This window comes from Acomys russatus, chromosome 3, assembly GCF_903995435.1.
Source record: "Acomys russatus chromosome 3, mAcoRus1.1, whole genome shotgun sequence".
Taxonomy (NCBI): domain Eukaryota; kingdom Metazoa; phylum Chordata; class Mammalia; order Rodentia; family Muridae; genus Acomys; species Acomys russatus.
The window spans coordinates 38,087,288-38,110,413 of record NC_067139.1 but is presented as its reverse complement, the minus strand read 5'-3'; the positions used below and the strand labels follow the sequence as shown (position 1 = coordinate 38,110,413).

The following is a 23,126-nucleotide window of genomic DNA, read 5'->3' as shown; positions in this document are numbered from 1 at the left end:
CAATAATAATAATTAATAATAATAATAATACCTCAAAGTAGCCTAAATTTTAGACTTCTTTTGGCCAACTGACATGATGAAACAATCTGTCAAAGTAAAACTCCAGGCAGTCTGAGGGCGCTGGTCTGGCAGCACTGACTTAAAAGTAACGTGGGTAACAGCATGGGTTTCTTTTAGGCTCATGCCTAAGGATGAGCTACCAAGGGTAGAATTAAGTCTCATTTCTAGTATTTACACCGAATGTTTATGATTATTTGTATGTTAAAGTGAGGACCCCTCTAGGGCATGTGGCAGCTCATTTGGAACCTCAGCATTCAGAAGGGCAGGCAGGAGGATCTGAGGTTTGAGGGCAGGCTGGGCTACACACCGGAAGAGGAGGAGGGAGAGAAAGACTAGGAAAATGGATCAGTAGGAGTGTTAACAAAGTAGTGGCACATCATTTTCCCACCTTAGCGTCACCATGTGAAACCATGGCATCTCATAGTCAATCCAGTCATAAGGAGCAAGAGAAGGCTGCTAGGGCCTCGGCAAGAGACATCACACTTCAGCAGAGGCTCTGTGAGTGCTGATGTCACGTCTAAATCACTGGAGGCAACTATGGTAGCAGTCACTTAACAAGCCAGGCACAATGGCAGAGGAAGGAGAGTGCCTGAGTTGGAGGCCAGCTTTGCCTACATAGTTGAGTTCCAGGCCAGCCAAGTCTGAATAAGGAGACCCTGTCTCAAAACACAGAGCGTGATTTATCATTAGGTAGCTCAGGTCTGAAGTGAAAGAGCAGCTTTTCAAGAGGTTTGCATGAATTATGTTGTCTCTTTAAAGTATTATATTTTTCTAAGTGTTTGGGGGGGGCACTGCTGTGGTGTACAGGTCAGAAGGTAGCTTTCTGTAAGTGCACATGGGCGTGTGCTGTGATGTACAGGTCAGAAGGTGACTTTCTGTAAGTGCACATGGGCGTGTGCTGTGGCGTACAGGTCAGAAGGTAACTTTTAGGGCCCAGTTCTCTCTTCTCAGCATGTGGAACATAGGATTGGAACTCAGGTCTTCACATCCGGTGACAAGCACTTTTATCTGCTAAGCCATTTTGGTGGCTCAAGTTGTCTCTTTCCTAAATGTGTCCTAAACTAGACCAAACTCAACCTTCAGGCAAGAACAGTGTTTTATATTTCCTTTGGATCTCAACCTAGCCCAGTGCTCAGAGGTTTAGGGTTCAGATAATGTGTGCTGATTACATAACTAATTAAAGTCTATGCTCTAGCACAAGACTAACATGCTTTCTTTTTTGTTTTGTTTTGTCTTATTTTACAAGAAGAAACATGTTTTAATTAGAATGTTTATTTTTCCTAACATCTGTCATTTCTAGAAACAAGTGAAGCCACTCTGAATTCTTTCATCGAAAGCAGGTATAACAAAATAAGGGGCACGTGACTTTTTATTTTTCATCAGGTGCTACTTACAGGCCCACGCTTACCCATACCACACTCTTCCTGCTTAGTGACACTACAAGAAAAACCCATTATGTTCAAGTACTCAAAGCAAGAACAGTCAGTTCTAGAGAACACTTTTGCATCTGTTGATGTCATAGTAAAAACCCATTTTTATGTAATCTCTTCAGCATTTCAGTAGTTCAACAAAAACATGATTCCTGAATCTGACTTCTGTTGCAGGTAGGCACCTCAGTGGAGAAAGTCCTGCGGCTGTGATACTGGTCCCTCTTCGAAGCACTGTCGTCCACCCCCTACTCTGCGTGCTCCTGCTCTTGTCCGGGAATCAGCCACCGAATGCTCTCAGTCCGGATGGTAGCATACATAATAAAACTAATTAAAAAGAATAAGGAAAATACAAGCAACCAATCCACGGTCTTTATCAACGTGCTGGGGAGAGGGCCCATGTGGTCAGCTTGTGTTACCACCACGTTTTTCTTGGCCTCTATACCTGAAAGAGAAATCAATTGTTTCAAATCAGAGAGAAAGCACACCCGAGGCGTGTCTGGAGCACGGCGCGGCATGTAACATGACAGGCAGCCCTAGAATAAGCACCACCTCCAGCCTGTCTTGGAGGGGTTTCACCTGCGTGTCAGTGTAATTTGTAACTTGCCTTTCCTCCCACCACATCAAAGGACCAGGATTCCTTCCAGCTTGTCACAGCTAAAGCTCCAGAATGTCTGTGACTCCTCGGAGCTTTTCTAGTCAATGTCCTATTAGAGTTGCCTTTTGTTCTCCTAAGACCAAAGTTCAACAAAATAAGGCAACTCTCAACAGTTTCCAGAGGTTATCAAGATGCCTTCCAATAAGTTACTACAAGAACTGTAAGAACAGTTACACACCGCGGCGTCAGTGATCGCCTACAGTTCATCTACGAGCCCTCAACACAATGGCCTTCTCTCCCCACACCAGCCAGGGATCCAGCACAGGGCTCAGAATTCCCAGCACCCTGCGATACTCTCACCTCTAACCTGAGATAACCAGAGATAGATAACAAGAATCTTTGCTCTTTGGTGTCAAAAGAAAACTGGGTACAATGTGCACGGTGGCGTGCTCCTGTCTACACCTATTTCTAGGAAGTGTGCCTTAGAGAGAAGCGGGCTGCTCACAGTCAAAGTGATAAGGCTTTAAAGAAATGGAGTTTCCAAAGGAAGACATTTCTCCAACACACCACACTGAAACTTTTATGAGAAACAAACAATAAGCTTTGGCAAACACTAAGGCATTAAAACAACTTCTGGCAAGGAGGTGGGGCTCACACCTTTAGTCCCAGCACCGGGAAGGCAGAGGCAGGCGGTCTATGAGTTTGAGGCCAGCCTGATCTACAGAGTGAGTTCTAGGATAGTCAGGGCTACACAGAGAAACCCTGTCTCAAAACAAAAACCAACTTCTGCAAGTGAACAAATAAATGAAGCATTACACAATGAAAACACACAAAAAATAACCACACCCAACAACTCAGCTAACTCCCACAAACACATAGCTGCAACAGCAGACTCAATCAGATACACTGGGTGCTACTACTAACACAAAGCTCTGTGAGCTCCAGGCCAGCCAAGGCTATACAGAGCAACCCTGTCTCAGAAAACAGAAACAAAACAAACAAACAAAACACTTCCTCCCTCCGGGGAAGTTATTTCTACAAACCTGTCTGATTGAAAATGAAGACCTTCAGTGTTTCCAGAGTTCGGTCTGTGTGATTGAACCTCGCCATTGGTTTAGCTCCTTGAAATAGCAAAATGTTGGGGACAGCTACAGTGCCAAATCTGGTAGAAAGGCTGCAAGAGGAAGAAGGCAGTTAAGTTAGGAAGTTCAACAACATGCTTTCTCATATGGCCGCCTCTGAGAATAGGTGGAAATCAGTGAAAAGTTGGTGTGACCTATGGTTTCTGACAGTCCAACTCCAACTCCTGACTTTTGGTTTGTTCCTTACAGGTCACAGTTGGGCATTCCTGCTCTGCAATCCAAGTCACTTACCATTAGGACATGGTTCCAGCCATGACCCAATGATTCCACTATTTAAATTCCAAATGTCAAAACAACACAGACCAGAAAATTCTAATTCACAGATAAAGCACAGCGTGTCAATTTTCTTGACAGAAAAAAACAAAACAAAACAAAAAAAAAAACCTTCAAACTTCAGAATGGCCATCCTTCCTTCAGAAAAGATCAGCATACAGGAAGTAAGCAATTCTTTGGCAAATTGGTGCAAAGGAATCCATGACTCCATCAACAGACCAGAAGCGTCACTAGGGAGGAAGGACTTGGAAGAGCCAGCCTGCAGACGTGTTTTGCCTTCATGTGACCAGTCCAGGTTCTGGTGGTGTTTTGACAACAGAACCAGCCATGACCTTTGGGGAAATTATTTAATCTCACAGTTTCTCTCATCACTAAGCAAGCAATGTCGGGTGAGCAATGCCACTTTTGTTGTTCAGACATTGGCACATGAGTCAAACCCATGAAAGACTGTCCTCCACAATCGAGGTGTAAGGTCTCCATGGTGGCAAAGGAAGGCAGCAAGGCGGACGCCAAAAGCCTTTGGGAAGGGAGCACAGGGAAGAAGTCTGGACCTAAAACCCAGGGCACAGTGCATGCTTTTGAGCTTGACCAGCATTGCTGCCTGTAGGCCAGGCCATGCTCATAGTTCCCTGACGCAGACAGAGGAGTTACTAATGTTGGGGGTGGGGCCTGTGCACTGTGTAGTCAGATGCTGATTTTGGTGCCCTGAGGTCAGGTTGCAGTCCCGACGTGGCTATTGTCATTTCTATGAAGAATCTTCTAGCCAGGCCAAGTGGCTCACGCCTTTACTCAAAGCACTTGGGGAGGCAGAGGCAGGCGGATCTCTGTGAGTTTGAGCCCAGCCTGGTCTACAAATTGAGTCCAGGGACAGCCAAGGCTACACAGAGAAACCCTGTCTTGAAAAAAAGACAAAGAAAACAAAGAAACTCCTGTATCAATGTTGTGTAAAGGCTGCTCCCCAATTATCTCTGATTGGTTAATAAAGAAGCTGATTAGCCAATAACTAGGCAGAGAGGACAGGAGGCAGGACTTCTGTGCCCAGTCACAGGGTCAGAGGAAGACAGGAAGAAAGAAAAAGAGAAAGAAGAGGGAGGAGGAGGAAGGAGAGGTGGAGAAGGGGTCTCCATGAGAAGAGAGAGAGAGAGCTGAAGGCCAAGGTGAGACTAGAGGAGAGGTAACAGGGCACATGGTTCGGAAATAGCCAAGACCCAGCATAGACTGGTTAGAATAAATGAGCATCTGCCCAGCTTAGTGAATTAGAGCTTACTAATACATGTAGGTCTCTGTGTCAATTCTTTGGGAGCTAGGGTATGTATTAGGAAATGCCCCAGTAAGACTAGAATTCAACATACTACATTAGGGCTGAAAAGGTGGTCGGTAGTTAAGAGCACATATTGCTCTCCTAGAGGACCTTGGGGCAGGTCACAGCTGCCTGTAATCAGCTCCAAGGATTTTGACCCTCTCTTCTGCCTCCACACACATGCAGACACTCACGTGATGGTTACTCTTGTCAACCGGGCCACATCTGGAATGGGCTAAAACCTGGGCAGCTGAGCACACTTGTGGGGTATTTCCCTGATTGGATCATTTGAAGTGAGAAGACCCACCCTAAATCTGGGCCACACTTACTGGCAGCATCCTACATAAAAGAATGTAGAAGAGGAGGTTTGCTCATCGCCTGCTTGCCCTCACTCCAGCTGGCAAGCTCATCCATCCTGCTTGGGAGGCATCCCTTCACTGATAGTTGGGATTCCAGTATAGACTGGAGACCAACTGGGACATCTATCCTTATAGACTGAACAACTATCGTATTCTTGGCCTTTCCATAGGAAGACAGCCATTGTTGGACTAGCTGGACGACAGCCTGTAAGCCACTCTAATAAATCCCTGTTTAATATATAGACTCGTTCTATCAACTCTGTTCCCCTAGAGAACCCTGACTAATACACCATAAGTTAAAAAAAAAAAAAGGTAAATCTTTAAAAAGTGATAATTACTAACGTGAAGGACAATTTCTTTCTTTGTAAACAGCGAAAGCACGCACACACACACACTATATACATACATACATACATACATACATACATACATACATACATGTAAAAAATAAAGATAAAAGACAAGCCAGGCATGGTGATGAACAACCTACAATTGTACTTCTCCTCACTACTGGGTAACAGAGCAAATCCACTATTCTGCCCAAGAAAGAAAAGATTAAAAGGCCCTGTAAACAAATAAAAAGAGTATAAAACAAGGATAATGTCACTATAAAGGGATACATTTGTTTATTAAAATAGTAAGTACGTAATTATGACATTAATAAACTTGTAATATGCATGCAAGAGTAAACATAAGTGTGGTGGCTCATACCTGTAGCCTTAGTGCTCAGAAGGCTGAGGCTGAGGAAGCTCAGTCTTGGGTACAGAATGAGCCTCTGCCTCAAAAAATAAATGGAAAAGTAAAGAAAGAGAAGACAGCCAGGCAGAGGTGGTGCACACCTTTAATCCCAGCACTTGGGAGGCAGAGGCAGGCGGATCTCTGAGTTCGAGGCCAGCCTGGTCTACAGAGTGAGTTCCAGGACAGCCAAGCTATATAGAGAAACCCTGTCTTGAAAAAAAGAAAGAAAGGAAAGAAGGAAGGAAAAGAAAAGACAAGGAAAGAAAAAGAGAAGAAAATAAAAGTGCTGGGGCAATGGCTCAGTAATTCATTATGCATGCTGAACTTAAAGAGAACCAGGGTTTGGTTCCCAGCGCCCATGTCTGGTGCTCACCATCTCCTGTAACTCTAGCTCCAGGGACCGATGCCCCTTTCCAGCTTCTGCATGCACCCACACACATGTGCACATGGACAAAGACAGATATAATATTTTTAACATTTTGGTTTTTGGTATTTTTTGTTTTGTTTTGTTTTTGTTTTTGTTTTTTAAGACAGGATTTCTCTGTGTAGCCCTGGCTGTCCTGGACTTGCTTTGTAGACCAGGCTGGCCTTGAACTCACAGTGATCAGCCTACCTCTGCCTCCTGAAATTGTTTTAAGATTAAAAAAAGAGGCATTAAGATGGCTCAGCAGGGCATGGTGGTGCACGCCTTTAATCCCAGCACTCAGGAGGCAGAGGCAGGCAGATTTCTGTGAGTTTGAGGCTATCCTGGTCGACAGCCAAGGCTAACACAGAGAGATCCTGTCTCAAAAAAACAAAAAAACAACAAAAAAAGATGGCTCGGTAGTCAAGAGCATGGGCTGCAGGCGGGTGTGGTGGCACATACCTTTAATCCCAGCACTTGGGAGGCAGAAGCAGGTGGATCGTTGTCTGAGACTAGTTTGGTCTACAAAAATGCAAATCCAGGACAGCCAAGGTTACACAGAGAAACATTGTTTCAAAAAACAAACAACAATAACTTAAAAAAAAAAAAAAAAAAAAAAAAGGAGAGAAAGAGCATGGCTGCTCTTCCAGAGGACCTGAGTTTGACTCTCTGCACCCACATGGTGGCTCACATAAGTCTAGTTCCAGGGGATCCAGCATCCTTGTCTGACCTCCATGCACATGTAGCCCACAGCCAGCATGCAGCCAAAACACCCATAAACATAAGTTTAAAGTAAATAAATAAAAATACTTTAAAAAGATGACCAAAAAAACAAAAAAACCTCACTGTAGGCTGTTGTCACAAAGAGACGCCCGCCCTACCACAGAACCACTTGAGCTGTTGATCTGGTCTAGACCATCCAAGGTCCTCTGGCCATGGCCCTGGCTCAAGTGCCATCATTTCCACTCTTAGGTCCACTACACACAGAACAGGGCTATTTCTCATCAGAGGTACCACCAGCTTCCAGAGGAGCCGGACCACCAGCACCATTCACTCCTGCCATTCTTTTCTATCCTTTTTCAAAGCCCACTGACCTTCTCATCTTGTAGCTCAGCCAACAAGGGCCCACATTACCATGAGCTTTTGCTGAAAGGACAAGCCACACCCCACCAAAGGATACCTGCTGTGCTGAGACGCATCCAGAGCCAAAAAGCCGAGGGTTGGAAAAGCCCGAGGCAGAGAGTTAAAATGAGGAGCCAGGCTGGCGGAAAACCGGCACCACGGTGTGTAGAAGAGGACCAGTGTACAGTCACTACCGTTTGGGTTTAGAAAGTCCATGAGGTCCTGCAATGAAAGGGACAATAGTTAAAGTCAGCATTCAATGTACATGTGCGGGCTAGGCGAGGAAAACAGGAAGGAGCGCTTTAGGTTCAAGGCCAGCCTGGTCTATGTAGGAAGTTCCAGGGCTCTCAGAGATACACAGAGAGACCCTGTCTCAAGCAGAACAAAACAACAACAACACATGTATATGTTTCTGAAAGGATCCAAGAAAGAGAACGCCACGCTGACTCCAGTGAATGAGCAGCAAATGTGCAGACAGAGGGCGGCAATTGACACCCCTATCCATCATCAGGATTTGGAACCAGACACGAGTCAGTAGAAAAGCACTACAAATGCTGAAGCACACTTATCTCTCAGCTTTCCCAAAGCCACTTCAGGGTTTTCTCAATTCAAATACTAAGTAGTTACAGCACACACAGACCACCGTGCCCGGGCCACTGAATTGTACATCTCAAATGCTATGGTTTAGATCATTATTTTTATTTATGTGTTTGTGAGTACGTATGCATGTTTGTATGTAAATGTGCATGCTGATGCCCATGGAATCCAGAGGAGAGTATCAGATCCCCTGGAGCTGGAATTACAGGCAGTTGTGAGATGCCAAACATGGGTGTTTGGAACAGAACCCAGGTCCTCTGGGGTAGCAGCTGGCTCTCTGTAACTGCTGAGCCAGAGACATTTAGTGGATACTTATTTTTCAGCCTGTGGTGCTATTGGAAAGCAGTTCCAACATTAGAAAGTAAGCTCTGGTGGGAAGCCATAGGTCATTGGAGCACGCCTTGGTTGGTCTTCATGAGTCTTCTGATGTATGTTTGTGCATCATGGGTGCTGCTGTCTGTGCACCATGGGTGAGCCTGGTATTTGTGGGGCCAGAAGAGGGCATCAGAGCCCCTGGAACCACAGCTGCAGATGGTTGTAAGCTGCCACGTGGGTGCTAAGACTTGAACCCTGGTCCTCTGCAAGAAGCCAGTGCTCTTAACCTCTGAGGCATCTCTCCAGCTCCTGGGGCATGCCTTTGAAGAAGACTGCAACCTTGACCTCTTTTTGTTTCCTTCACAGGGTCTCACTGTGTAGCTCTGACTGACTTGGAATCCACTATAGAGACCAGGCTGATTTCAAACTCATAAAGATCTATCTACCTGCCTCTTTTTCCCCAGTGCTGGGATTAAAGGTGTGCACCACCACAAACTGATCTCTTCGTTCCCTTTTTACCTTCCAGTCACCAGGAGGTGAGGTAGTTTTCCAACATGTGCTCCCACCATAGTGTGCTGCCTCACCACAGGCCCAAAAGCAATGGAGCCAAGTAATGGGGAACCAAAATAAGCTTTCTTTCTTTTTAACTTTTGATCACCTCAGGTATTTTGTTACAGTAAGAAAAAGATAACACATCCATTAGGTCCTGCTGCAGGGTGTGGCTGGCATGGCCTGCCCTCTACCTAGGGGTGGGGCTTCCCCTCCCAGAGACTCACTACAGAAGCCAGACATTTTGGCTTCACTGGCTCCTTTTGCTGCCCTTGTCCTTTTCCTACCTCCCTGCCCTCTCCCCTTCCCGGCCCCTCCCATGCTTCTTCCAATAAACCTGCATTTACATCTTATAGGTTCATCGCCAGCTAGCTCATTGTGATTGTACGCAGGCCAACTGCGCCCTGCCCGTCTGAACCATCTACAGAAACTGCAGTGCAGTATTCTAGGATCCCCTCGAGGAATCATTTATCTAAGGATCTGGGTTTTCGGACAATGGTCTCACTCACTGCAGAACAAAAACTGGACTCACATTCTTTGTTTTTCTTTTTTAAACAATGCTAATTTTCTATATTTTTTAATATTTTATTTATTTTTATTTTATGTGCATTCAGTGTTTAGCCTGCATGTTTGTTTGTGTGAGGGTTCTGCTCTTGGAGCTAAAGACAGCTGTGAGTTGTTATGTCGTTATTGGCAATTGAACTATTGAACCCGGGTCCTCTGGAAGAATAGTCAGTGCTCTTAACTGCTGAGCCATCTCTCCAGCCCCGAGACTCAACATTCTTTAGAGAGAAAAGAAGCTTCGTCACTGTAACACATCTTCCAGTATAAATATCAAACTGTAGTTTTATCATTCAGATTCTTTTTTCTTGCTGGGCGTGGTGGCGCACGCCTTTAATCCCAGCACTCGGGAGGCAGAGGCAGGCAGATCGCTGTGAGTTCGAGGCCAGCCTGGTCTACAAAAGTGAGTCCAGGACAGCCAAAGTTACACACAGAGAAACTCTGTCTCAAAAAAAAAAAAAAAAAAAAAAAGATTTTCTTTTCATTTAAAAAAAAAAAGATTTTTTTTTTTAATTTTTTGGGTTTTTTTGTTGTTTTTGTTTTTCGAGACAGGGTCTCTCTGTGTAGACTTGGCTGTCCTAGACTCACTTTGTAGACCAGGCTGGCCTCGAACTCACAGAGATCCACCTGCCTCTGCCTCCTGGGTGCTGGGATTAAAGGCATGCGCACCACTATTTTTATTATTTTCTTTTTTTTTTTTTTTTTTTTTTTTTTTGGTTTTCGAGACAGAGTTTCTCTGTGTAGCCTTGGCCATCCTTGACTCACTTTGTAGACCAGGCTGGCCTCGAACTCATAGCGATCCACCTGCCTCTGCCTCCCGAGTGCTGGGATTAAAGGCGTGCGCCACCACGCCCGGCTTTATTATTTTCTTAATCATTGTGTATATCTGAATGTGGGCATATGCACCTGAGTGCAGGTACTCAAAGAGGCCAGAAGAGGGCACTGTATTGCCTGGAGCTAGAGTTACATGCGATTGTGAGCCATCCAATCACTTGGGTTCTCTAGAAGAGCAGTACGCTCTCTTCACTGCTGAGCCATCTCTCTAGCCCCTCATTCAGACTTTTTGAAAACATTTATTTTTTGGTGGTATTCAGTGTTGAAGCCAGGGCCATTATGGATACATGCTAGTTAAGTGTTCTATCACTGAGCTCGTCTCAGCTCTAGAAAAGAAAATTGCTGTGATTCTGATCCCAAATACCTATCTGTCCAGCTGGATGTTTTCCGTGAGCATTGGTGGTAAGATTAGTACAAGAATTACTATCTTAAGCCGGGTGTGGTGGCGCACGCCTTCAATCCCAGCACTTGGGAGGCAGAGGCAGGCGGATCGCTGTGAGTTCGAGGCCAGCCTGGTCTACAAAGTGAGTCTAGGACGGCCAAGGCTACACAGAGAAACCCTGTCTCGAAAAACCAAAAAAAGAAAAAAGAGAAAAAAAAGAATTACTAGCTTATGATCGCCTAAACAGCTTTTCTTTTGAGACAGTAGGGATGGAACACACTTCAGCTGAGAGAGTGTTTACATAGACAAAACCCTGGGTTCAGGCCCCAGCACCTCGTAAATATTAAACATGGTGGTGCAGCCCTGTGACCCCAGCACTCCAGAGGTAGAGGCAGAAGAATCCAAGTTTAAGATCGTAGGTTATCCTTTGCTATACAGTAAATTCAAAGTCAACCTGGTATACAGGGGACCTGTCAAAACAGAGCAACAGCTGGCTGCACAGTGCAGTCATTCAACACCGTCCTCACTCAGAGTGACAGCCATGAGGCTGAGCAGCGCTCTCCTCACGCCCACCTGAGTCCAGGTGGTGGAGACCAGCCTGGGCAGTATACATTTGAGAGTTGATGAGTACCCGAGTATTAAGTCATAGGGTGAGTTTGACGTGAAAGACAGAGTTAGAGACAGGCACAGAGACAGACAGACAGACAGATATGCTTCCTACCTGGGACATGTTTAAAATCTTCAGAGTGAAATTTTCTAGCCCGGTCACATTTCTCTCCTCGCAGTTCACCTTGGGGGACTTGAGGCTGTCGGTGCTATTGGCATCCTCAGTGGCAACAGGCTCAGCCTCAGCCACTCCAGGCTCAGAGTAGTATTCCTCTTCCCGGTCTGAGAAGCCGCCCGCACCCTGCAGTCCGAAAAGGTTCTCTCGGCCGCAGCGCCGGTCCTCCTCTCCCCGTGCACTGCAGGTGCCATCGCGGGCCTCGGGGCTCTGTGGGTCCTCAGTTGCCCCAGGAATCACGGACAGCACCACCATGGGATCTCCGCGGGGACCCAGGCCCAGAGAGGCTTCGGTGGGCTCCGACGCCCTCGCCTGGCCCAGATGGCCCTGAGCAGCCTCCTCTTCGTGCAGGTACACAGCTCCAACCTGGAGAGCAGGGCCAGGCTGCTCCTCCCGCCACGATAGACCACTGTCCTCTGCAACTAGAGCAGGGCATCATATTGTCATATTTGACTTGGAAGCAAATGAACCCCAAAGACTTAATTATCTTTCAATACGAGACCTACTCTGAAAGGAAAAAAAGTTTCCATTTTACTATCAGAGAGCCACCGACCTTCTCCGGTTCTGGAGACCATAGGCAGGGCTCCTGTATTAATAGATACCAAGTAAAAAGGCAAACACAGAACACACCAGAAACCTGTGATATGTGCTTTACCACATGAAGCACAATTTAAAAGAAAAACAACAAAATCCTCTGCAGTGCAAACAACCAGCTAAGAAAAGGTAATAGAGACACTAAAAAAATAATAATGATGGCCCACATCTCTAAACCCAGTACTTGGGGAGCAAAGGTAGGCAGATCTTGTAAGTTCAAGGCCAGCCTGGTCTACATAGAGAGTTCTAGACCAGACAAGGCTACATAGTGAGACCTTGTCAAGAGGGTAGAGGAGACTGCTTATTTAGCCTAACAAACAGATTAGCTTGAGCCACATATAAAATGAAAATTATCTATCACTAGTTTCAAGGAAATTTCTTGGGAGTCAGCTTTCTTCAGGAAGCTCTCTGCCAGCTACAGGTTTCTCCAAAATGCCTTCTGTGCAAGGGAGCCTAACAAGCAAAGTCCAAGACAGGCTGGGGCAGAGGCGGCTGCAAACCTGCCCTTCCTAAGGGCAGTCCTCAGGGTGCTTGTGTGACAATGAGAAAGTGCCACCAATGTGCCAAACTCTGCAGAGGTGCTGTGACATGCAATGAGCAAAGGTGTACTCGATCCTAGCTTGTGAAAGCTGCAGTGATGGATGCTGCGCTTACAGTTCAAAGTGTGTAGAGTTACCATGGCCAACTTCCATTCCCCATAAACACGACCTCAGTCCATCCACTTTCCCTGACTCCATTGACACTGCACACTCCAGGCTGCAGCAGCCTCCCGCTGTAAGATGCTAACACTGCACACTCCAGGCTGCAGCAGCCTCCCGCTGTAAGATACTAACACTGCACACTCCAGGCTGCAGCTGCCTCCTGCTGTAAGATGCTAACACTGCACACTCCAGGCTGCAGCAGCCTCCTGCTGTAAGATGCTAACACTGCACACTCCAGGCTGCAGCAGCCTCCCGCTGTAAGATGCTAACACTGCACACTCCAGGCTGCAGCAGCCTCCTGCTGTAAGATGCTAACACTGCACACTCCAGGCTGCAGCAGCCTCCTGCTGTAAGATGTTAACACTGCACACTCCAGGCTGCAGCAGCCTCCTGCTGTAAGATGCTAACACTGCACACTCCAGGCTGCAGCAGCCTCCCGCTGTAAGATACTAACACTGCACACTCCAGGCTGCAGCAGCCTCCCGCTGTAAGATGCCAACACTGCACACTCCAGGCTGCAGCCACCTCCTGCTGTAAGATGCTAACACTGCACACTCCAGGCTGCAGCAGCCTCCTGCTGTAAGATGCTAACACTGCACACTCCAGGCTGCAGCAGCCTCCCGTTGTAAGATGCTAACACTGCACACTCCAGGCTGCAGCAGCCTCCTGCTGTAAGATGCTAACACTGCACACTCCAGGCTGCAGCAGCCTCCTGCTGTAAGATGCTAACACTGCACACTCCAGGCTGCAGCCGCCTCCTGCTGTAAGATGCTAACACTGCACACTCCAGGCTGCAGCCGCCTCCTGCTGTAAGATGCTAACACTGCACACTCCAGGCTGCAGCAGCCTCCTGCTGTAAGATGCTGTACTCACCTCCTGGTCTCCAGGTCTCTCCTCCATAAAGCTGGTCCTCTTTGCAGTCAGAGTGGAACTAGATGTTGGTCAAACCTGTTCTTGCTTTTCCCAGTTTAAAACTCTTTCAGTGACTTCCCCTGCCTGCCCTGTGTGAGTTAACTTCTATGCTGTCTGATCCCTGGTCCCTCCCATGTGTCTCCAACCTACCTGGGACCATTCTTGAGGATGGTTTCCCGCCTAAGAATGTCCTCTGCCCCACCACTTCATCTCCAGGCAAATTCAGTACCCTTCAGATAGATGCACTAAATTTCACCTCTATAAGGTCATCTATCCTAACCTTTAGACCAGGGTAAGCAGTCTCCAGATGGTACCCATTTATGTCCTGGGCTTTCCTTGATGTGCTTTCTACCCTTACAATTCACTTGATAAATTGTGTCCATGTGATGCCTGCCTTGCTCTCCAGATAGGATGGCAGGAGAGGCCCCCCCTCTAGTTTGTCTGACACTTCCCTGTGCACAACAGTACAATGCATAAGATTCATGGGAAGGCTCTGATAGTGAGCTGGATGTGCCAGATCACACCTGTAATCCCAGTCATAGGGAGTCTGAGGCAGGGGTCTTTCTGTGACTTCAAACTAGTATGGGCTACATCGTGAGACAGCCCTCAAATAAATAAATAAATAAATAAAAATCTGCTGACTCCCTAGTAAAGTCTAGTATAGGACCTTGGATCTCATTCCATTCTTAGGCACCCTGGGACACACCCCCAATGCAGATGCTAATCTGTCAGTAATATCTGCTGGGGGGAGGGCTGGGGGAAGCCTTGTATTTCAGCCACCTGGAGAAGGAACCAGCTGGTGGAGGTTCCTTTATGTCCAACCATAGGTCAACTGTCAACCCTGGAAAATCTGAGTATTTAGTGAGGAACTATAGATGTGTGCATTGAATACAGAGAAACTAAACCTGATACTGTTTTGTTTCCTTTGTTTGTTACAGAGTCTTGTATAGCAGAGGCTGGCTTTGACCTTGTGATCCTTTGCCTCCACCTATGCAGTGCTGCCACCAGATTTGGCTTTTAAAGCCATGTTAAACAACTCGAAGACTAGGAATGGCAGAGGGAAACGCAGGCACAACGTACATATTTCACGGGTGCTGCAGCAGAAACTACCTGGAACCTTAAGGCAGCTGCACAGGCCATAGGGAGCAGTTTCCCAGTATTGTTGCTTTCTGGTGAAGAACACAGCAAGCCTGTAAAGAGCCCTGGGGGAGGGAGCCAGGAGATCCAGAGCGCTGACCCACTCTCTCCTTGTTCTTTTTGTTTGTTAGTTTTGGTTTTTGTTTTGTCTTTATGTTTTTTCAAGACAAGGTTTCACTATGTGGCCTTGGCTGTCTTGGACTAGCTTTGCAGAGCAGGCTGGGATTAAAGGCGTGAGCCACCATGCCAGGCTCTCTCCTTGTTCTAATGCCTTCTTTGTCAGGAAGAAGCCTACAGAGCCCATTGCTCCATACATCCTTTTCACTTTTAAGGCCAGTTATTAAATGGAATGAAAATACCAAATTCTAGACATGGGCTCTGACAGGTACGGGCTGATCCAACCGGCCCTCAACCCTGGGCTGCATAACGTTGACAGAGGATTTACTTGGGTTCTGAACTTCAGTTTCAGGTTAGGCATCCACACGTGGGAACTATGAAGTCTGTAATCCCAGCACTAGGCAGGCAGGAGGATCACCAAACTGGGGCCAATCTGGACTGTCTCAAAACGAATAATAGCAACAACAACAAAAAAAAAATATTTTTGGTGTAAATGGAGACCGGTCAGCTTGGTCTACAGAGTTCCAAGGCAGCCAGGCTACACAGAGAAACCCTGTGTCAAAAAATAAATAAATAACAAAGAAAAAGAAAAGTGTATAAAAAAAAAAGTGTATAAAAAGAGCTATGAACTAAGCCCTTCCTCTCTGCTCACCACTTTGGCTACACAGGGGACCCCAGACGCACGGACCCCAGAATCTGCTGTTAGTTTTCTGGCCTTTGCTTCATACAGATACCTACTGAGCAAGAGTGGCCACCTTCAAAAAGTGGCCCAGCAGGGAAAACTGCAGCGCGACCTCTGAAGTCCGAGAGACTTCAGGCTCTGATATTTACTAGGAAGTGCGAACCGGAAAATTATTTATCTCCTCTGAGCCTCCTCACCTCCAGGCAGGGAAACCAAGGTATTTATGAGAGCTGCCTCCCGGGGCTGACAAAAGCACTGCCCTGAGACATGATGTCGCGCATCACTCAGACCTGCAGGAGTCTAATAGGGCCACAACAAAAAGTCAGCTGTGTGTTATGACGGCGGCGGCGAATAATAGCGTGCTCATCACAAAAGGCTATGTCTCTGCAAGCTCCAACACTCCCTCCTGTCAGGCCCGCTGAAGGGCCGGCCAGAGCAGGCTGGGCCTCCGCCGCTCCGCGCAGCCCCGCACCGCCCGCGGCCGGGTCCCGGTGGCAGCGCGTCGCCCCACGCAGCCGCCCTCGTCCGGCCGGGTCCGCACTCACCCTCCAGGCCGCGGGCCGGAAGGCCCAGCACCCACAGCAGTACTTGCCACCAGCAGAGGAGTTGCATGGTTCGCAACAGGGAGCTGCGGCGACAGGCACTGCGGTAAAAGACAACCGCAGCTCGCTCGCTCGCTCGCTCGCTCGGCAACAGGAGTCGCGCCCCCGCCCCAGCGAGGTTACGAGGAGGAGAGCTAAAAGCGCAGGCGCGGTCGCGCGCCGCCATCTTGACTCCTGGCGGCCGCTGCAGACGCCATCTTGGAGTCGGGCGGTCGGGTTTGGCCAGTCCTGTGCGACCTGTGCTGGAAGCCTCTGAAAGTCGCAGGTCCTCTGATGTATTGCTTCACCATGCTACACAAGCTTGTGTTGCCAGACAGAGGATAAGTCCAGTTAAGTTTGAATTTCACCTAACCTTACACACACGTATATATGTGCACATGTTTGTATCTTGTGACTGAACAGCCTGTAATTTGCTACATATGGCAAGTCAGGTTTAATTGGTTAATAGGTTTTAACACTGTGGCTCAGAAGATAATACTAAGAGCATGACAGTTAGGCATGCTGAATCCTTTGAGCTAAAAAACAATGGAAGGCCTCTTTAGAAGCAGCTTCAGAACAAAGGCATGGCCATGTGTGGTGGATTATGTCTAAAACCCCAGCTCTTGGAAACCTGGGAGGCAGGAGAATTACTGTGGGTTCCAAGCCAGTCTTGGCTACATTATGAATTACAGACCACCCCGGACAACAGAGTGACACCTTGTCTCAAAAATGAGAGGTGGGTGAGGAGGGGAAGGGAACAGAGAACAGAGGGGTGAGAGCAGAAGGGAGAAGGGAAAGTGAGAAGGAAAGATGGCATTGAGGTTAAGAGCACACACTGCTCTTGTAGAACTTCAAGAGTTATGAGCCAAAAGTCTTGGCATTTGAAGTCAAGAAAGAAGCCACAATACTTAGGAGCTACTGCCACTAAAGCCCAAAGCAAAAACCTCCGACCTGAGTACTTAAGAGCTATAAGTCTCTGGCATTACCCACTAAGAGCACAGGACAGTGGTTTGATTCCCGGCACCCACTAGCAGCTCACAATTGTAAAACAAACTTTTATTCTCCTGAGGTAAATGTCTTAGAGGCTTACTTCCTCTGTCTGTTAACCTAGGCCTAGGCCTGGAAGCTTCTGGCCTCTGTAAAAACTTAGCCTAGGCCTAATATGTCTTCAGCCTTTGAGACTTACTGCTTAATAAGCTCACCCGTACTTGTCTTATTGAGCTCTGGGCTGGCTGGTTCAACTCAGCTGTTTTGAGCTCAAACTCCTCTCCCAGCTCACTTACTCAATCTGGCTTCTCTCTTGGCCTTTGAGTTATTCTGCTTGGCCTCAAACTAACTCCAACAATTTTTTCTAATCTTCTGGCTCCTTCTCATTCTCTGGCTCATTCAGTCTTGAACTGAGTTCTCTCTCTGCAACCCATCTCTCTATTTCTGTCCTGATAAAACTGCCTCCTCCTCCTCCTCCTCCTCCCTCTCCCCCCCCCCAAATAGCTTCCCTTTCCTCCCTCTTCTCATGAGAGTTGGGCGTATCCTAATCTATCAAATCTTCTCTGATTTGTCATCTTTTCTGCCACTCAATTAGACATCACTTTCAAACATGGGTGCTTCCTCCTACAAACTAGCTTTACCTTTGTTTGGGATTAAAGGCATGTATCACCGTGCTTGGACCTAAGCTTTTCTTTACCTGAAACTTGTTCTATACCACGCTGGGCTTGAACTCAGATCTGCTTGCCTCTGTCTCCTGGATTAAAGGTGTGTTTGTATTCCAGATAAAGCACACGTTCCTAGAAGGTCTTTGGATGTGAACTTTTGCCAAAGCAGCCATGTTGTGAATTAAAATAACTCTACACATACTCCAGCTCCAGAGATCCAGAAATGCCTTCTGGCCTTCATTGGTACCCACATGGTATGTGTGGGGTGTGTGTGTGTGTGTGTGCAGGAACAACACCCATAAATGTAGGCTCAATTTCCTTAACAATTATGCTCATTATGAACTTATTCAATGAATGTACCTCCCTTACAGCCCGACTACCCTAAACAAGAGGGAAAAGAGATTAAAGAAAACAAGAATGAAACATTCTGGGTATCAGTTCCTAGGAACGATTCTCCTGGCATCATAGTCATCAGGATATATATATATCCTTTCAGAGTCTGTACTAGGATGTTTTTCAGCTGGCAAAAACCAAGCCACCCCACGAAGTGGTTCATCCTCTAGTGGATAAACATCACCTGCTACCTCACAAGGCTGCTTCCCACCCGACACTTGGGATCAAAACAAAAACATGTTTATCTCCCCTGCACATAAACATAAAAATAACAATGTAAACAGATGTTTTAAAATGTTTAAATAAAAATTTAGAGTTAAGAGGAGAGTAATAAAGCGGGTGTGGTGGCACACACCTTTAATCCCAGTACTTGGAAGGCAGAGGCAAGCAGATCCTTGTGAGTTGGAGGCCAGCCTGGTCTACAAAGCGAGTCCAGGCCAGCAAGGCTTCACAGAGAAACCCTGTCTTGAAAAAAAAAAAAGAGTAGAGTAATAACTGCTCAGTTATAGTGTTGTGAAGCTTATTATTAAACAAAAATGAGTCTCAATTGTTTGTGTGATAGCCGAGTTAAGAGAGAAACTGAGAAACAAACACAGTTTTATAAAAGGAACTTTAACAGAGCACCTTTCAAGTACAGGCACAAATGTGTGATCCACACACATGACCTATAAAGACCCCAATCTTCCAGGCACCCAGCGCTGTTGGCTTCTAATTGTTCTCTTGGAGCTGCTGGCTTGCCCGACCTCCCACCCCCTACATGGTCCAGTAAATTCCATTCCTCCTCCCTCTTTCTCCAACCCTATCTGGTCAGAAAGCCTCAGGACAGAAAAAAGGCACCAAGCTGGGCAGTGGTGGCGCATGCCTTTAATCCCAGCATTTGGGAGTCAGAGGCAGGTAGATCTCCATGAGTTCGAGGCCATCCTGGTCTACAGAGCAACTTCCAGGACAGCCAAGTCTACACAAAGAAACCTTGTCTCAAAAAAAACATTAAAAAAAGAAAGAAAGAGGAAAAAAAGGCACCAAAAGCCCAGTCCTGCACTTCTGACATTCCAGACAGCTGCCCCAACCTCCATCGCCTGAACTCACCAGTCACCCAAGCTCCCAGCCTAGATGACCACACCTGGGCAAAAGCCCTGCATGGGGCAGATATGACATTTTCCTTAGCCCACAACCCATTAAAAAAAAATAGAAACTTCCCAAGCCGGGCATGGTGGCACACGCCTGTAACCCCAGCACTCTGGGATGGGATTTGAAATACACATCTCCCTCCTTTGTCTATCCTCTCACTGAGCCCTCCTTCTCCCTCACCATCACAGGCCCCATTTAATAATGAACTGCTTCCCCTTTGCCCACCTCCTCCCCATCCTCTTTCTCCTCCATCCCTCCTCTGCCCCCTCCCACAAACTACCTACAAGCTGGTCTCCTTCTGAACACAGGCCTGTCTCGCCTGGATTTGCCCCTGTGGCATCTCACAGATGGTCCCAACAGACCTGTGCTCTCCTCTGCCTCCTCCAGGAGGTAGCATGAACTGAGGGGCTTATTCAAGTTCATGTTCCTTTCTTCCTGCAGGACCTCTCCCAGATTGAAAAATGGCTAGGCACCTTCTCTGCCAACCCATCCACCTATATTAAAGAGTTTGCTTTAAAAAAAGAAAGAAAGAAAAAGAGTTCCCTTATCTTTGCCAGGCCTGTGACCTTACATGGCATGACCTTTATGCCATACAGGCTTCCACTCTCATTCCCAAGTGGATGGGTTCAGGCAGCTGCCAGGCAGTATGCAGACCACAACCACCTACTGGACAGTACAGTCCCCATGGGTGACAAGGCAGTGTCAGCTGCGGAACCCAGCTGAGGTTACCAGCTGGGTCAAGATGGCCACCAGAGGAGAGACCTCATGGTCCGATGCCTCCTTTAGGGAATGGAATCATTCTCAAATATTGTTAACTTTGATAAGCTCCGTGAACTTACTCAGCACGTAGACAAAGATCAGGACATTTCTCTAAATCGATTACGGGAGACCATGATTCAATATCGCCCTGTTCCAGCCTATCATGATATACCCCATGTTGCTGTTGTGTGCAGCTCCCAGTGATGGGTTTGCCCCTGAACCCTGAGGAACTGAGGAGTCTGAGCCCAGCTCCTTTTTTGTTTCTTCTCTTCTTCTGATGATGATGATGAAAGAGTCATAGCAGGCAGCAAATCTCTTAAAAGAGATTTATTGGAGGGATGAGTCCAGGGAAAGAAGGATGAATCCAGGAGTGGCTGCCTCTGCTCCCGGGAGGAGACAGCAGAGAACTGGGCAGACCCAGCCCTTATATAGGGTTTCTTAGGGGGCGGAGCTTTCTGGGGCAGGAATTTCCAGAATGTGGATTGATGGGATTTCAAGCCTGAGCTGGGGAACACTCAGGGATTGGTGAGCTTTTGTCCAGACGTATCCCAAATTGGCATAATCTGGGATGAGTCCTACTGAGGGGCTGGAGATGGCACTTACAGATGTCTGGGGAGTTGGGGGGCTGGATGCTGGTGCTTTCTCAGGCAGAGGTTTGGCCAATTTTCTGCCTTGAGGGGTAATAAAGTTTACAATGTGTCCAAAATGTACAGAGTCCACTGTGAAGGCAGAGGGCTGAAGCAGGAAAGGTTGTCCTCATCCTGGCCAGCTCCCATGGCCTCAGCAGCAGGATGTCTGAGGCAGGAAAGGTGTCCAGTTTTCATAGAGCAGTCAGCTGAAGCAGGACTAGTCACCCTAGACAGCTCCCGCTGAGGCGCTGACAGAAGCCACGTCTCTCCACAGCCACAGGCAGAAGATGGGTGGTGTTACTTAAACAATGCCTCAGTCTTCCCCAGAGGCAGGCGCTCTCGTCATCCCCCCATACCCAGCAAAGGCTAGCCCAAGGCCCTATTCCAACTTCTAGAGCCCCTTTTTCGATCCCACAGACCTCCCAGCCCACGTTTTATAGGCCCACGGTTCCTGCCAGATATGTGCCCAGACCAACCCGCAAGGGGCTCTTCAGATACGTCAGCCTTTGGTGCCAGCTCCAAGGACACCAACTAGGCAAGGACTGGCAGACCGACTTTACCACAAGCCCACTCATAAAGAGCTCTGCTTTCTCCTAACCCTTGTTGGCGTTTTAACATGGTGGATCAAGCATTACATACCCATCTCCAGGGAAACAGTGGGTGTAGTAGCTCAGGTGCTCCTCACACACATAATTCCCATTGGGCACGCCACAAACCATCCAAACAGACAACAGTCCAGCCTTCGCCTCCAGGGTCATCGAGTTCTTATTGAAGCTCTCAACATCTCTTGGAAACTCCACATCCTACTGTAGGGCCTTTGTCACTTTGGCGGTAGCAGCAGCAGCAATCAAGGCCGCTTGGTGCAGAGATGATAGCTACCTCAAGCTGCCCCGCTGCCGCCCCCGCTGCCCCCACCGTAGCGGATATAGATCCAAGCAGCAGTTGGCCACTGCAGCAGAGAGAGCCCTGGCGTCTACCACAGTGATGATGTGATGATAGCTGCCCCAAGCCGCCTCACCGCCCTGTCCCACCCCCACGCGCTCCCATACCGGAGATAGATCATGCAATCGAGCAGCTCGCTGCCCACCGCCCCACCTCCCCACCCCCGCCGCCCAAGCAACAACAGCCTTGGCAGCTAGCTGTGTTCCCCCAGGCACAGCAGCTGCTGTGACAGCACATCCCCGCCACACCCTCTACAAAGGATCAAAGTTGCCCAATGCGTCCCCCTACCTCGCCCTCAACCTCTGTAAGAGCTATATCTAGCTCGCAAGCATTGGGCCACTAAAACTATAAGTGGCATGCTGCCGCCCCCCTCTTCCCACCCTGGGGCTGTGGAAACATAGACAAAATGGTGGCTCCTGTCAGCAACTCAGTGGGAGCTGTCCATGGTGACTTTTCCTGCCTCAGCCTTCTGCTATGATGGGAGCGGACACCTTTTCTGCCTCAGAAAGCATTGGAGCTCCTGATGATGGCAACCTTTCCTGCTTCAGCCTACTGCCTTCATGGGAGTTGCCCATGAGGGCAGCACCTCCTCTTCAGTCTCTGTCCACTATTCATGCTGCAGGGAAGGCTTCCCTGCCATGGACTCTTTGCAAATTCTGTTCTTTATCAACTTTATAACCCCTCAAGGAAAAAGTGGCCAGACCCTTGCCTAAGAAAGCCCAGCTCTTCCCCTAGACCTCTGTAACTGCCATCTCCAGTCCCTCAGTAGGACCCATCCCAGATTGTGCTAATTTGAGGTGAAAAGTCTAGACAAAACCCACCAATTCCTAAGCAGGAGAACTGACCAATCCCTGAACTTCCCACTAAAACCCACCAATCCCTGAACAGGAAAGCCCAACAATCCCTGAGCTCCCCAAGATCAGGACTTGAAATCCCACCAATCCTCACTCCGGAAATCCCTGCCCTAGAAAGTTCTGCTCCCTAAGAAATCCTATATAAAGGCTGTTGTCTGCCCAGTTCCCTGCAGATCTTCTCCCAGGAGCAGAGGCGGCCACTCCTGGATTTGTCCTTCTAATAAATCTCTCTAAAAAGATTTACTGCCTGGTGTGAGTGACCCTCTCATTGTAAAAAGCAACGAAGAAGAGAAGAAAGAAGACATGAAGAAGAGCCTCAGCTCCTCAAGGGTTGGGGTAACCCTCCGCTGGGAGCCGCAATATCTCTGCAAAGAGTCTGGACTTCTAAGCCTTAGGATACCCTTCCATCCAAGCACCAGGAAGCCCAACCAACATTTGGTTCTGTGATTCAGTATCCTTTCCTTAGGACATTGCCCCAGCTCAGAACTAGGGTACCCTCCAAGGCCTCAAGAGTTGTGGGCTTCCTAGACACCTTCCCACCAGTCAGGAGGGCCAACACACACCACCTGCCATAGTCTGTCCAAGACTTTTTCTGGTCTTGTCC

At 47.7% G+C, this 23,126-nt stretch overlaps 1 protein-coding gene across 1 annotated transcript; it reads right to left on the bottom strand.

The window, feature by feature from the left end:
- Positions 1–1,677: 1,677 nt before the first annotated feature.
- On the bottom strand, positions 1,678–16,196 carry Txndc15 (thioredoxin domain containing 15). Its single transcript, XM_051172489.1, has 5 exons — positions 16,130–16,196; positions 11,382–11,863; positions 7,481–7,644; positions 3,129–3,259; positions 1,678–1,932 (listed from the first exon to the last, which is right to left on the bottom strand). The coding sequence occupies exons 1-5, from the start codon at positions 16,194–16,196 to the stop codon at positions 1,736–1,738; spliced, it is 1,041 nt and encodes a 346-aa protein (XP_051028446.1). The 3' UTR covers positions 1,678–1,735.
- Between the last annotated feature and the right edge of the window lie 6,930 nt (positions 16,197–23,126).

Coding starts and splice junctions, on each gene's coding strand:
- Txndc15 (XM_051172489.1), bottom strand. CDS start 16,196: ATGCAACTCCTCTGCTGGTGGCAAGTACTGCTGTGGGTGCTGGGCCTT. Junction 11,864..16,129: donor TCCGGCCCGCGGCCTGGAGG/GTGAGTGCGGAC, acceptor GCCCTGCTCTAG/TTGCAGAGGACAGTGGTCTA. Junction 3,260..7,480: donor GATGCGTCTCAGCACAGCAG/GTATCCTTTGGT, acceptor TTCCTCTTGCAG/CCTTTCTACCAGATTTGGCA.